This window comes from Engystomops pustulosus, chromosome 2 (assembly GCF_040894005.1).
Source record: "Engystomops pustulosus chromosome 2, aEngPut4.maternal, whole genome shotgun sequence".
Lineage (NCBI taxonomy): Eukaryota > Metazoa > Chordata > Amphibia > Anura > Leptodactylidae > Engystomops > Engystomops pustulosus.
The window spans coordinates 250,140,765-250,157,029 of record NC_092412.1 but is presented as its reverse complement, the minus strand read 5'-3'; the positions used below and the strand labels follow the sequence as shown (position 1 = coordinate 250,157,029).

At 48.0% G+C, this 16,265-nt stretch overlaps 2 protein-coding genes across 3 annotated transcripts in view; both read right to left on the bottom strand.

The window, feature by feature from the left end:
* Positions 1-16,265, bottom strand: part of LOC140119599 (interferon-induced GTP-binding protein Mx1-like) — a 55,982-nt gene that overhangs the window by 18,883 nt on the left and 20,834 nt on the right. The window contains exons 5-10 of one of the 2 annotated variants that reach the window (XM_072138809.1): positions 9,753-9,840; positions 8,887-8,936; positions 7,298-7,385; positions 6,629-6,678; positions 6,095-6,290; positions 2,066-2,203 (exon numbers count right to left, since the gene is read on the bottom strand). In XM_072138809.1, the coding sequence (XP_071994910.1) occupies positions 2,066-2,203; positions 6,095-6,290; positions 6,629-6,678; positions 7,298-7,385; positions 8,887-8,936; positions 9,753-9,840 (610 nt within the window). The remainder of the gene's footprint in view (positions 1-2,065; positions 2,204-6,094; positions 6,291-6,628; positions 6,679-7,297; positions 7,386-8,886; positions 8,937-9,752; positions 9,841-16,265) is intronic. The other variant, XM_072138810.1, reaches the window with a different exon arrangement.
* Positions 1-16,265, bottom strand: part of LOC140119600 (interferon-induced GTP-binding protein Mx2-like) — an 87,949-nt gene that overhangs the window by 60,842 nt on the left and 10,842 nt on the right. The window lies entirely within an intron of this gene.

The following is a 16,265-nucleotide window of genomic DNA, read 5'->3' as shown; positions in this document are numbered from 1 at the left end:
CACATGACCCCCAAGAGATAGGTAGCCACAACACATGCTCCCCAGCAGATAGGTAGCCCCTGCACATGACCCCAAGAGATAGGTAGCCACAATACATGCCCCCCAGTAGATAGGTAGTCACAGCACATGCCCCCAGTAGATAGGTAGCCACAGCACATGCCCCCAGTAGATAGGTAGCCACAGCACATGCCTCGAGTAGATAGGTAGCCACAGCACATGCCCCCAGTAGATAGTAAGCCACATCACATGCCTCCAGTAGATAGTAAGCCACATCACATGCCTCCAGTAGATAGGTAGCCACAGCACATGCCCCCAGTAGATAGGTAGCCCCTGCACATGACCCCCAAGAGATAGGTAGCCACAACACATGCCCCCCAGCAGAAAGGTAGCCCCTGCACATGACCCCAAGAGATAGGTAGCCACAATACATGCCCCCCAGTAGATAGGTAGCCCCTGCACATGACCCCCAAGAGATAGGTAGCCACAACACATGCCCCCCAGCAGAAAGGTAGCCCCTGCACATGACCCCAGGAGATAGGTAGCCACAATACATGCCCCCCAGTAGATAGGTAGCCCCTGCACATGACCCCCAAGAGATAGGTAGCCACAACACATGCCCCCCAGCAGATAGGTAGCCCCTGTACATGACCCCCAAGAGATAGGTAGCCACAACACAGGCTCTCCAGCAGATAGGTAGCCCCTGCACATGACCCCAAGAGATAGGTAGCTACAATACATGTCCCCCAGTAGATAGGTAGCCACAGCACAGGACCCCCAAGAGATAGGTAGTCACAGCACATGCCCCCACTAGATAGGTAGCCACAGCACATGCCCCCAGTAGATAGGTAGCCACAGCACATGCCTCCAGTAGATAGTAAGCCACAGCACATGCCTCCCAGTAGATAGGTAGCCACAGCACATGCCCCCAGTAGATAGGTAGCCACAGCACAGGACCCCCAAGAGATAGGTAGTCACAGCACATGCCCCCAGTAGATAGTAAGCCACAGCACATGCCCCCAGTAGATAGGTAGCCACAGCACATGCCTCCAGTAGATAGTAAGCCACAGCACATGCCCCCCAGTAGATAGGTAGCCACAGCACATGCCCCCAGTAGATAGGTAGCCACAGCACATGCCCCCAGTAGATAGGTAGCCACAATACATGCCCCCCAGTAGATAGGTAGCCCCTGCACATGACCCCCAAGAGATAGGTAGCCACAACACATGCCCCCCAGCAGATAGGTAGCCCCTGTACATGACCCCCAAGAGATAGGTAGCCACAACACAGGCTCTCCAGCAGATAGGTAGCCCCTGCACATGACCCCAAGAGATAGGTAGCTACAATACATGTCCCCCAGTAGATAGGTAGCCACAGCACAGGACCCCCAAGAGATAGGTAGTCACAGCACATGCCCCCACTAGATAGGTAGCCACAGCACATGCCCCCAGTAGATAGGTAGCCACAGCACATGCCTCCAGTAGATAGTAAGCCACAGCACATGCCTCCCAGTAGATAGGTAGCCACAGCACATGCCCCCAGTAGATAGGTAGCCACAGCACAGGACCCCCAAGAGATAGGTAGTCACAGCACATGCCCCCAGTAGATAGTAAGCCACAGCACATGCCCCCAGTAGATAGGTAGCCACAGCACATGCCTCCAGTAGATAGTAAGCCACAGCACATGCCCCCCAGTAGATAGGTAGCCACAGCACATGCCCCCAGTAGATAGGTAGCCACAGCACATGCCCCCAGTAGATAGGTAGCCACAGCACATGCCCCCCTGTGATCAGCACTGATCGCTATTTTTTGAAGATTTGTCTGAGAGCCAAACGCAGCCATCAAAAGAGCCACATCTGGCTCCCGAGCCAAAGGTTCCCGACCCCTGCACTAGAGCTATAAACCTGAGACCACCATCATTTTATAGACCCTCCTCCTCGGATATTCTTTCCATGTAACTCACTGTTGTTGATAGCAACAAAACAACTAAATTTCATTGTAAAAAGTTGACTTTACAATTCCCTATAGGGCAGTCTTAGTAATGTCTCCCCATGTTTCCTCTCCTGTACCTCTTCTTACGTCATCCTCCACCGCGGACGGTCCTTGAACTTTGATGGTTTTATTTCTGTAAGAAATTCTTCCGCACCACGGGGAATCCTTCACAGATTTTTTCAGCTTGAGTTCAAGGGGGCAACGAGTGACAATACCTGTAGAGAAAATAAGACAAAAAAAAATACTGAAGGTGCCGGGATAAGATCCGCTGTTACCAGATTCATATAGACCCATCTCTCCTTATGGTAGCTGTAAAACTATTAGCGATCATTGATTGGGGCACATTTACTGACCCAGTCCGCGGAATTCCCTGTAAGTGCATTGTCTGTGTATAATACACTGTGCCGCGATTCACTAAGATCGTGCGCCTGATGTCCTGCATGTGTCGCTTCCCCGCTCAGGTCCCTGGAGTTCACCTTCTTCTTCCTGGTGCATGTAAGTGCATTGTCCGTGTATAATGCGCTGTGCGGGGAGTCACTAATATCGTGTGCCTGATATCCTGCATGTGTCGCTTCCCCGCTCAGGTCCCCGGAGTTCACCTTCTTCTTCCTGGTGCATGTAAGTGCATTGTCCGTGTATAATGCGCTGTGCGGGGAGTCACTAATATCGTGTGCCTGATATCCTGCATGTGTCGCTTCCCCGCTCAGGTCCCCGGAGTTCACCTTCTTCTTCCTGGTGCATGTAAGTGCTTGATCTTGCGATACAATTTTAAAGTTAAATCCCGCGCTCAGTCCGAATCAGTCGGATCGCCCAATGGCCGCCCCCCGATTTCTGTTGCATGAAAGCAGCGCCGCTGCGCCACAGTCCGATCGCGTGCGACACAATCCCCAGCTAAATACCTGTCCCAGTGCAAATCCCGAAAACGTTGGAAAAATCAGTGAAAGTGCGTCCGCGGACCCTTAGTAAATAAGCCCCATTATCTCAATTATACATTCTGATCAGGAAGGTTTCATGCGAAATATGTCTCTGGCAATTAATATTTGGGCTCTTTTCCTGAATATTCAGACCTCTGGGTACAAGCGTCCAGGATTCTGTGGTTGTATTGTCAGATGCAGACATTAGACAGTATCGAATCGAGATATTTTTGGGTGGTCCATGCTACAATTGGATTTGGCCCCTGCTTCATGGCCTGGATCTAATTTCTATATTCCTCTCCCAGGGCCAGAATTAAAGTTAAATCTTTGCTATCTCCTTCATTTTCCCTTTCCTTTAGCAGCGGAAACACAGACTGTGTCCTTGCGTGTTTCTCTTTGAGTTATGGGAATCTCCAAGAACCGATGATCTCTTGCTTTTCTGCTGAAGTTGGGGAATTAGAATCTCTTTGTCAGACTTCTGGGGTGAACCCTCTGGACCACCGCGGTCGATGACACAAACCAACACCTGGGACCAGAGCCTAAGTGGCACCTGGTCTTCACCAGAGCCTGCCGCAATGCGGGTTGGACTTGCTGTGGCGTGGTGCCACCAGATCGTTCCACAGGTGCAACTTGTCCGTGGTCGAGGTACAAAGTCGGCAGGTGATCTCGTGGTCGGGGACAAGCAGTAGGGCAATACAGGCGGCAGTGGTTCTAAGTCAGGGACAGAGCAGGAGGTCAGGGCTGGCAGCGAAGGAGCAGAATCAGGAACGGGTCCGGGAGTCAACAGGAGGTCAATACACGGGAATAACTCACATGAAGCTTTCTCTGAGGCACAAGAGCTCAAAGATCTGGTGGGGGATGCGGGAAAAAGCCGTCTTTTAAGGAATACCGGGAAGTGGCAAGCGCCAATCAGCGTCGAACTGGCCCTTTAAACTTGCAAGTGCCGGCACGCGTGCGCCCTAGGGAACGGGAACGCGCACGCTGGGAAGCCGGGAAGGAAGCAAGAGCATGGAGGGGAGCCCGGGCCAGGACACCGCCACAGAAAGGGGCATGGGTGTACCTGTGACCCAATACGTGGGTCGCATGAGCACCCGTGACACTCTTAATGACCACCCATTACTATCGAGGTCCCAGATGAAAATATAAGATGGTGACACTTGCTGATCTTGAGAGCTATTGATGAGGTGTGAGGGGAAGTGAGATAATTGATTGATATTGAGGACTATATATCCCATAGGCCTAATGTCCTATATCTGGAACTAAACAAGGTTCTGGGCTTTGCTCTGTAGACATTAAGGTATGTAATGAATGAAGGTCATATTTTTTGAGGGAAACGCTTTGATATCTTTTGACCGACTGTGGGAGGAGTTCTCCTTGCCATGTATCTGCTTTTATCAATTTTAACAACTCAGTCATGCAATCAATTCTCAAAACCATACCACACCCCTAAGGAAGGCCACCCACAATATGGTGGTAGAACTAGTGGTTACGGGGTGCAATAGAAAGGGAGTTATCTACTCACATAATAGTTACCAACTTGATACTCTTCTAAAAAAAATTCACCCCAATCTGTGGAACCTAAATAGGGAACTGGTGACAACTGGTGGGATATAATGGAGTTAATGCCCAAGGCTTCTGTGAGTGAGGCCCATTGTCCTTCTAAATTGTACCTCCTACATGGGGTGTATTTTACCTCAACGAGATTATATAAAATGGGTTGTAGGGCTGATGACAATTGTCCAAGGTGTCTATAATCTAATGTTTGGTTGATACATCTGATGTGGAACTGCCCTTGTCTATGACAGTATTGGCAAGCCGTTCTAGAGTTTATCAGTACAGTATATGATACTGTCATATCCTATTATAGAATAATATGTTGTCTTAGATAAGGGGGGGGGGGGTAAATATCAGAGCTCACATTGGATAAAAGCAAAAAGCAAAACTCCAAAATTTAATGCCATCTGGGGCCCGAGGCTGTATCATCCCTTACTAGCTCCTCTAACTGTACTCCCTGCACTACCATAGACCACCAGGAATGCTGGTAATAATCCCTGCACTACCATAGACCACCAGGAACACTGGCAATAATCCCTGCACTACCATAGACCACCAGGAACGCCGGCAATAATCCCTGCACTACCATAGACCACCAGGAACACTGGCAATAATCCCTGCACTACCATAGACCACCAGGAACACTGGCAATAATCCCTGCACTACCATAGACCACCAGGAACGCCGGCAATAATCCCTGCACTACCATAGACCACCAGGAACGCCGGCAATAATCCCTGCACTACCATAGACCACCAGGAACACTGGCAATAATCCCTGCACTACCATAGACCACCAGGAACGCCGGCAATAATCCCTGCACTACCATAGACCACCAGGAACGCCGGCAATAATCCCTGCACTACCATAGACCACCAGGAACGCTGGCAATAATCCCTGCACTACCATAGACCACCAGGAACGCCGGCAATAATCCCTGCACTACCATAGACCACCAGGAACGCCAGCAATAATCCCTGCACTACCATAGACCACCAGGAACACTGGCAATAATCCCTGCACTACCATAGACCACCAGGAACACTGGCAATAATCCCTGCACTACCATAGACCACCAGGAACGCTGGCAATAATCCCTGCACTACCATAGACCACCAGGAACGCCGGCAATAATCCCTGCACTACCATAGACCACCAGGAACGCCGGCAATAATCCCTGCACTAACATAGACCACCAGGAACACTGGCAATAATCCCTGCACTACCATAGACCACCAGGAACACTGGCAATAATCCCTGCACTAACATAGATCACCAGGAACACTGGCAATAATCCCTGCACTACCATAGACCACCAGGAACACTGGCAATAATCCCTGCACTACCATAGACCACCAGGAACACTGGCAATAATCCCTGCACTACCATAGACCACCAGGAACACTGGCAATAATCCCTGCACTACCATAGACCACCAGGAACACTGGAAATAATCCCTGCACTACCATAGACTACCAGGAGAGCATCATTATGCCAATGTTACCCTAGACCACCATCCATAGATGTGTATACTACTCTAGATCCCAAGGATTCCATTACCTGTAGTCTCCGAGCTCCACCTCCACGTGAGGTGGGACATTATACTACAAAAGCAAAGGAAGAGGGAGGTCTTCTTACCGGTGCCTCGAGGTAGCGTGACTCCAGACAGAGCCTCCAGAACTGAGCTTTTCCCAGAACTCTGATCTCCGATCACAGCGATCGCCGGTAACGCCAGATCCTTCTCCACCCCGAAGGACCGAAGTGAGTCAATGAGGTCAATACATGGACGGATCTTCTCTTCGAATTTCTTATCCATAAGTTTAAGTGATTCCGGCTGAAAATGACATAATATATTTATACAGTCTACATATATAACAGGGTATGGGGTATTTCTAACAGATTCCAATCAGTCACAGTCGACAACCACTAATTAATGGCTACAAAACCCTTCCGTAATCTGCATCAAGAATCCTGCATCCATTAAAGGAATCTTTTGTTTGGGATCTTTGTACTTTGGCCAGAATTGTTACCAAGTTCTGGTTCTGAACGTTTGTTATCTGCTTATTGTTAATGGACTCCTTCCCAAGGTGGAGATTATGTGACCCTCCCCCCGGATTCCCTATATGCACCTTATGACGGGGTATGGGCTGCAGTACGGGTCCGTTCCCTTACCATAGCATCTTCATCTGGATGCTTGGGGGGTGAAACAGGAGAATCAAAGCCTGAAATTTTGAGAGAAAAAAAAAATTAGTAAACAGTGACTGCAATTTTTGGATGGAAAGCACATTTGCCATGTTTTGTGCTTTGTTGGTCTATATTTGTGGTGTGATATGACAAAGCTACTAAAAGACAACAAAATAGGAAATCCTGAATAAGACCTAAACTGGTTGCATCGTAGATGTCCCCCACCAGCCCAATACACGGCTCATTATATCCCTGGTCATGTGATGTCACACTGTGCACCTGTGTGACATCACATGACCAGGGATATAACGAGCCATGCACCTGTGTGACATCACATGACCAGGGATATAATGAGCCGTGCACCTGTGTGACATCACATGACCAGGGATATAATGAGCCGTGCACCTGTGTGACATCACATGATCAGGGACCAGTTTATATTCACAGAAAGTAAACAATGAGGCTTCCATTTGAATGACAGCAAGCAGAGATCTAAAAAAACCCATAAGGAATTGATACTGGAAGTATAATGGAAAATTTGATACCCCTTTATTGCACAAAAAAACCAGTATCAATTACTTGCAGAAATTTGCTTAAATTGGACAACCCCTTTAAATTTCTTCTTAAACAATCAAATTATATATAAATTGAATATACCTTGATTAAAATTCAAATGCCTCCTGTAAGAGTCGGGGTTCTCTGAGGGCTCCGGCCGGTGGGCTGCCACATACTGGGCAGGGGGTCTCTGTGAAGGAAGAGTCAAGAATATTAACTTGGAAGAGAAAATGAATTCTGTAGCAATTTAAATTAGTTACAAATCTTCCAAAAGTTTATTTTGGAACTTGCACCACATATATCGGTCCAGGAAGCTACAATTTTATAATATCAGAAAACCTCGGGCAGTGGATGACGGGTTCCCCATAATATGATGCTAATATTTGTCTGATCCTTGTAATCTGTCCAGAATTGTTACCAAGTTCTGGTTCTGAACATTTGGTATGTGCTTATTGTTAATGGACTCCTTTCTGTTACACACAGGGGTGAGGATGAGTCTCTTGGAGCTAAAGTCTGTGGACTCCCTGGACCAGGGATGGTACTAGCCGCAACCAGGGACCGGAATCTAAGTAGCCCCTGGTCTTCGCCAGAGCCCACCGCAAAGCGGGATGGTCTTGCTGCGGGTGGTACCACCAGGTCATTCCACGGGTGCAACTAGGCCCACGGTGGCAGACAAGGTAGGGACCTCGGGAAGGCAGGACCTCGGGAAGGCAGGATTTCAGAATGGCAGGACCTCAGGAGGCCACCGGGATACAGGACCGCCACAGGATTGCAGGACCGCCACAGGAACACAGGACCACCACAGGAACACAGGACCACCACAGGAACACAGGACCGCCACAGGAGTGCAGGACCACCACAGGAGTACAGGACCGCCACAGGAACACAGGACCACCACAGGAACACAGGTCCGCCACAGGAGCACAGGACTGCCACAGGAACACAGGAACCCCACAGGAACACCGGAATACCACAGGAACACCGGAATACCACAGGAACACCGGAATACCACAGGAACACCGGAATACCACAGGAACACCACAGGTACACCACAGGAACACAGCACCGCCACAGGGACACAGGACCGCCACAGGAACACAGGAGCGCCACAGGAATGCCACAGGCACATAGGAACACAGGAACACCACAGGCACACCACAGGCACACCACAGGAACACAGGAACACCACAGGAACACAGGAAGGCTACAGGAACACGGAATACCACAGGAACATCAGGAAACGCGGAGGGGTCTGGAAACGATCATGAGGCTTTCACTTCAGTAGAATGACTTGAAGATCCGGCAGGGGATGCTGGGATCCGCTGGGCTATATAGGAGCCTGGAAGTAGCCAGCACCAATGAGAAAGAGACTGGCCCTTTAAGTTCCTGGAGAGTCAAGCACCCTAGCAGCGGGAACGCGCGGCCTAGCCAGGAAGCGGACTCGCGGCCTGGACGGGACCGCGGTGGAGCCATCAGGAGCTGGGAGAGGTGAGTACGGACCCGGGGGAGCGGGGACAGCGGCAGCAGGGACCACAGATGAGGGCATGGGTGCACCTACGATCTGTACCGAGGATCGCGAGTGTGATCGTGACACTTTCCCAGGTGGAGATTGTGCGACCGTCCCCCCGTCCGGATTCCCTATATGCACCTTATGATAGGATATGGGCTGCAGTACGGGTCCGTTCCCTTACCATAGTATCTTCATCTGGAAGCTTGGGGGGTGAAACAGGAGAATCAAAGCCTTAAATTTTTAGAGAAAAAAAAATGATTATATAATTTTTGGGCTGAAAACACATTTATCTTGTTTCATGCTTTGTCGGACTATTTTTTTGGTGTGATATGGCGCAGCTACTAAAAGACAACAAGATAGGAAATCCAAGGATATAACGAGCCATCCTCCTGTGTGACGACACGACCAGCAATATAATGAGCTGTGGACCTGTGTGACATCACATGACCAGGGATATAACGAGACGTGCACCTGTGTGACATCACATGAGCAGGGAAATAACGATCAATGCACCTGTGTGACATCACAAGACCAGGGATATAATGAGCCGTGCACCTGTGTGACATCACATGACCAGGGATATAACAAGATGTGCACCTGTGTGACATCACATGACCAGGGATATAATGAGCCGTGCACCTGTGTGACATCACATGACCAGGGAGATAATGAGCCGTGCACCTGTGTGACATCACATGACCAGGGATATAATGAGCCATGCACCTGTGTGACATCACATGACCAGGGATATAATGAGCCATGCACGTGTGTGACACCACATGACCAGTGATATAAAGAGCTGTGCATTTGTGTGACATCACATAACCAGGGTTTGGTTTAAATCCAAAAAAAGTAAGCAATGAAGCTTCCTGTTGAATGACAGCAAGCAGAGATGTAGGAAACTGTGAGGAATTGATACGGAGGTATAATGGAAAATTTTCTAACCTTTCACTGCACAAAATATATTAATTATTTAAAGAAATTTTCTTAAAGTGGACAACCCCTTTAAGTTTTATATTAAACAAATTATATATAAATTGAATATACCTTGATGAAAATTCATATGCTTCCCGTGTGAGTTGAGGTTCTCTGACGGCGGCGGCCGGTGGGCTGCCACATACTGGGCAGGGGGTCTCTGTGAAGGAAGAGTCAAGAATATTAACTTGGATATGAGTGAAATACAAATATGTGGCAAATAAGGAGGAGAAATTAATTCTGTAGGTGGCAAAGCCGTTTGTGCCGCTTTCGTTTTTAAGATATTAATGAAAGTTTCCAGAGGTCATCGGAGGTCAACCCCCCCCCCCCCATATTGCTCATACCAAACTGGTGCCGAACAATTCTGCTACCTTTGTGCTGGTTTGTGCTGCTCTAATTTTTGTTTGCGCTGCTTTTATTTTGAATAAATGAACAAAAAATGAAAGGTCAAAAGTTCAAGCAGCCCCCCCACATTAACCGAATCAAACAAAACTGGTTTTAAACGTTAGTGCTACGTTTGTGCTGGTTTGTGCAGCAAAAATTTTCGTTTGTGCCATTTTTAAGGTATGTTTAGGTGTTTACATAGGTTAACCCCTTAACGCTCTGCGCCGTAGCTCTACGGCGCAGAGGTATAAGGAGTGTATGAAGAGGGCTCACGGGCTGAGTCCTCTTCATACAGAGGTGGGGGTTTTTGCATTTTGCACAAAACCCCCACCGCTAATAACCGCGGTCGGTGCTTGCACCGATCGCGGCTATTAACCCTCTAAACGCCGCCGGCAAAGTCTTTTTTTCGATTGCCACGCCCCCGAACGTCATCGGGGGGCGGCGATCGGTTACCATGGTAGCCTCGGGTCTTCTTTTGACACGAGGCTACATGGTTTATGCAGGTTCGTTACAATGAGCCAGTGGCTCATTGTAATGTATGACCTGCAAAAATGCCATATATTGCAATACTGTAGTATTGCAGTATATGGTAGGAGCGATCTGACCATCTAGGGTTAATGTACCCTAGATGGTCTAAAAGATAGTGAAAAAAAAAAGAAAAAAAAAAGTTTAAAAAATAAAAAAAATTAATAAAATATTAAAAGTTCAAATCACCCCCCTTTCCCTAGAACGGATATAAAACATAACAAACAGTAAAAATCACAGACATATTAGGTATCGCCGCGTCCCAAAATGCCCGATCTATCAAAATATAAAAACGGTTGCGGCCGGCGGTGACCTCCGAGGCGGGAAATGGCGCCCAAATGTCCGAAATGCGACTTTTACACCTTTTTACATAACATAAAAAATGAAATAAAAAATGATCAAAATGTTGCACAGACCTCAAAATGGTAGCAATGAAAACGTCGCTTCATTTCGCAAAAAATGACCCCTCACACATCTCCGTGCGCCAAAGTATGAAAAAGTTATTAGCGTCAGAAGATGGCAAAAAAATTTTTTTCTTTTTTGTACACATTCGTTTAATTTTTGAAAATGTATTAAAACACAATAAAACCTATATAAATTTGGTATCACCGCGATCGCACCGAACCGAAGAATAAAGTAGGCGTGTTATTTGGAGCGAAGAGTGAAAGTCGTAAAAACTGAGCCCACAAGAACGTGACGCACGTGCGGTTTTTTTTCAATTTTTCCACATTTGGAATTTTTTTTCAGCTTCGCAGTACACGGCATGTTAAAATAAATAACATTACGGGAAAGTAAAATTTGTTACGCACAAAATAAGCCCTCACACAGGTCTGTACACGGAAAAATGAAAAAGTTATGGATTTTTGAAGTTGGAGAGCGAGAAATTAGCCGAAAAACCCTCCGTCCTTAAGGGGTTAAAGGTGTTTATGATCACCAGGGAGAGCTAAAAAACACATTGGGGCAGATTTACTTACCCGGCCCATTCGCGATCCAGCGGCGCGTTCTCTGAACAGGATTCGGGTCCGGACGGGATTTATGAAGGTAGTTCCTCCGCCATCCACCAGGTGGCGCTGCTGCGCTGAAAATCATCTGAACGCGCCGGAATACGCTGAGCTGGACCAGGTGAAGGTGAGCGCTTCCCAAGCGACACATTTTCGGTTTTTAAATGCGGCGTTTTTTCCGAATACGTCGGGTTTTCGTTCGGCCACGCCCCCGATTTCCGTCAACTGCATGCCAGCGCCGATGCGCCACAATCCGATCGCGTGCGCCAAAACCCCGGGGCAATTCAGGTACAATCGCCGCAAATCGGAAATATTCGGGTAACACGTCGGGAAAACGCGAATCGGGCCCTTAGTAAATAACCCCCATTGTACTTTGGAAGAAATGAACTCTCATGACCTCTTGAAAAAAGTATAAATATATTAAAAATGATAGCGGCACCAACAAAAATTTTTGCTCCACAAGCCAGCACAAACGTAGCACTAACGTTTGACACCAGTTTTGTTCGATTCGGTTAATGTGGGGGGGGGGGGGCTGTTTGAACTTTTGACCTTTTTTTGTTCATATATTCAAAACAAAAGCAGCACAAACAAAAATTTGAGCAGCACAAACCAGCACAAACATAGCAGAATTGTTCGGCACCAGTTTTGTTTGGTTTGGGTAATGTGGGGGGGCTGGTTGACCTCTGATGACCTCTGGAAATGTTCATTTGTATCTTAAAAATGATAGCGGCACAAACCAAAATTTTTGCTGCACAAACCAGCACAAGCGTAGCACACATGTTTGACACTAATTTTGTTTGATTTGAACAAGGTGGGGGGTAGGGCAACTTCACTCAGGTTCTAATCCCTTATCTGTATATTACATAACAACTATAACAGAACGAAAGACTGTGTAATTCATTGCTAAAACACTGTGCGTGCACAGATCCCCAACGTGCAACATTGTATCAACCTTGTATTTACAAATAAAGAAGTGTAAACAGAACTCACAATCAGAATCCGTTTCCAATACACGTCTGAAATAGCCAAAGGTAAAACTAAAATACACAAGCTCTGGTGTAAGACGGGAGCTATAGGGTCATACGTGCTGATACGTGAGTTTTTGGTGCTGATTTTAGTTATTAAGAGTAAAAGTTATGTTTTCTCTGCCCCCTATTCCCTTCTACTTCCCCTTTCCCTATATAAGAAATTATTGCATTGATGAGAGAAACCAGGCAGAATATAATTACAGTCATCTAGAAGGTACTGCTGCGGGTGTATAGTGGGGTTCTGTGATGACAGGTTCCCTTTAAGGCTTATTAGCAAGAAGAGCGAGTCGCATGCCACTTCCGTGAGAGCTAATAGTACCAAACTTATACGTGTAATAGAATTGTATCACTGTGTTACTTTACTTTTCTAATCTGGACCTCCATATAAGGAGCATGGGAAGATCCTATAGAGAGTGCAGTGTCTTTATGTTAAGAGTGTAGAATCGGACGTCATTGATCGATGTTGGACGATCCCCTAGTGAAGCATATATGTCTATAAGACCCCACACACCTATAAGGCAGCCTTACTTGGCAGTCTCGATAAGGAGAACTCTTATTTTCCGACCCAAGTCACAAACCTCTCTCCCAGCCAAACCAGTCTCCTACACTGTACTGATGAGACCCAACCAGGTTGAAACATTGTACAGCTGGGAGTCTGTTCCTTCTGGAGTAGATCTACTGGTCCCGATCATGTCATTAGGCTTCCTAAAAGTCATGCTTGATGTTAAGGGAGCTGCCTTACAAGGTAGCTAAAAGAGGCGGGGTTTTCCTTATCCCATCCTGGAAAACTTATTTGAATATTTTCCCAATGATCGATGCTATTAACCATATATTGTGCAAAGGACTTTGCTGCACGTTGATGTCTTTGGTGTGAATATAGACCTGACCTTTAGGGCATTTTCTGATCTTCTGAGACTAGAGAGATGAAAAAAGTCTGGACTTTTCTGACATTTGGCAGCATTGAAGCTGCTTATTATATTCTTACACTCTATGGACCTGTTGTTTGTGCTGTAGAGGAAGGTTTGATTTAGATGCGAATAAAGTAGAGTATTAGTAAGGCCTTATTAGGCACAATGTAAAGGCAGCTTAGATACAGCAGCTTAGCTCTATGTAAAGTAGATACCTCTATAATGGCAGCTTAGATACAGCAGCTCAGCTCTATGTATGGTGGATACCTATATAATGGCAGCTTAGATACAGCAGCATGGCTCTACGTAAGGTTAATGCCTATATGACGGCAGCTTGGATACAGCAGCTCAGCTCTATGTAGAGTAGATACCTCTATAATGGCAGCTTAGATACAGTAGCTCAGCCCTATGTAAGGTAGGTGCCTAAATAATGGCAGCTTAGATACAGCAGCTCAGCTCAATGTTAGGTGTATAGTACATACCTCTATAATGACAGCTTAGATACAGTAGCTCAGCTCTATGTAAGGTGGATGCTAGAGATGAGCGAGCACTAAAATGCTCGAGTGCTCGAAGTCAATGGGAGACTCGAGCATTTTTCAAAGGGACCATGGTTCGGGAATAAAATGTGTTAATTAATTGAAAAAGAATGTCTTCTGATAAGTTAGGAGATGTATGCAAACATCTGCAATCTATTCTTCACTGTTCCGCGCGTATGTTATCTCCCGACAAGTTAGCAGATGTGAAGAACAGTGAAGAATAGAATAAAAACAGTGAACACAGGATCATTTAAGTGAAAAACACAGTGAAGAATAGATTACAGATGTTCGGCACATCTGCTTACTTGTCGGGAGATACGCTGTCCCGGGATCCGCTGCTCTTCTTCCACTGAAGTCTCCCCGATGTCTCCGTGCTGCTCCCCGATGTCTCCGTGCTGCTCCCCGATGTCTCCGTGCTGCTCCCCGATGTCTCCGTGCTGCTGCCTGATGTCTCCGTACCCCAATGTCTCCGTGCCCCGATGTCTCCGTGCCGCTCCCCGATGTCTCCGTGCCGCTCCCCGATGTCTCCGTGCCGCTCCCCGATGTCTCCGTGCCCCGATGTCTCCGTGCCCCGATGTCTCCGTGCCGCTCCCCGATGTCTCCGTGCCCCGATGTCTCCGTGCCGCTCCCTGATGTCTCCGTGCCGCTCCCCGATGTCTCCGTGCCCTGATGTCTCCGTGCCGCTCCCCGATGTCTCCGTGCCCCGATGTCTCCGTGCCGCTCCGTGCCGCTGCCCGATGTCTCTGTGCCGCTCCCCGATGTCTCCGTGCCGCTCCCCGATGTCTCCGTGCCCCGATGTCTCCGTGCCGCTCCCTGATGTCTCCGTGCCGCTCCCCGATGTCTCCGTGCCCCGATGTCTCCGTGCCGCTCCCCGATGTCTCCGTGCCGCTCCCCGATGTCTCCGTGCCCCGATGTCTCCGTGCCGCTCCCTGATGTCTCCGTGCCGCTCCCCGATGTCTCCGTGCCCCGATGTCTCTGTGCTGCTCCCCGTTGTCTCTGTCCTGCTCACCGTGTTCTTCAATGTGTTCTTCACACATATATATTGTTCTTCACATACTATTTTGTTCGCACCGTTCCGCGCATATCTTCCGACAAGTAAGCAGATGTGCCGATGCCCGATGTCTCCGTGCCCCGATGTCTCCGTGCCGCTCCCCGATGTCTCCGTGCCCCGATGTCTCCGTGCCGCTCCGTGGCGCTGCCCGATGTCTCCGTGCCGCTCCCCGATGTCTCCGTGCCCCGATGTCTCCGTGCCGCTCCCTGATGTCTCCGTGCTGCTCCCCGATGTCTCCGTGCCCCGATGTCTCCGTGCCGCTCCCCGATGTCTCCGTGCCGCTCCCCGATGTCTCCGTGCCGCTCCCCGATGTCTCGGCACATCTGCTTACTTGTCGGAAGATATGCGCGGAACGGTGCGAACAAAATAGTATGTGAAGAACAATATATATGTGTGAAGAACACATTGAAGAACACGGTGAGCAGGACAGAGACAACGGGGAGCAGCACAGAGACACCGGGGAGCAGCACAGAGAAACCGGGGAGCAGCACAGAGAAACCGGGGAGCAGCACGGAGACATCGGGCAGCGGCACGGAGACATCGGGGAGCGGCACGGAGACATCGGGGCACGGAGACATCGGGGAGCGGCACGGAGACATCAGGGAGCGGCACGGAGACATCTGTAATCTATTCTTCACTGTGTTTTTCACTGTGTTTTTAACTTAAATGATCCTGTGTTCACTGTGTTCACTGTTTTTATTCTATTCTTCATTGTTCTTCACTGTGTTTTTTTAATTAAATGCTCGATCTCCAGCAGGGGAAATACACGTCCGAGCAACGAGCCGTTTCGAGTACCTTAATACTCGAACGAGCATCAAGCTCGGACGAGTATACTCGCTCATCTCTAGTGGATGCCTATATAATGGCATTTTAGATACAGCAGCTCAGCTCTATGTAAGATAGATGCCTACATAATAACATCTTAGATACATCAGCTCAAAGGTGGATGTCTATATAATGACAGCTTAGATACATCAGCTCAGCTCTATGTAAGGTGGATGCCTATATAATGACAGCTTAGATACATCAGCTCAGCTCTATGTAAGGTGGATGTCTATATAATGACAGCTTAGATACATCAGCTCAGCTCTATGTAAGGTGGATGTCTATATAATGACAGCTTAGATACATCAGCTCAGCTCTATGTAAGGT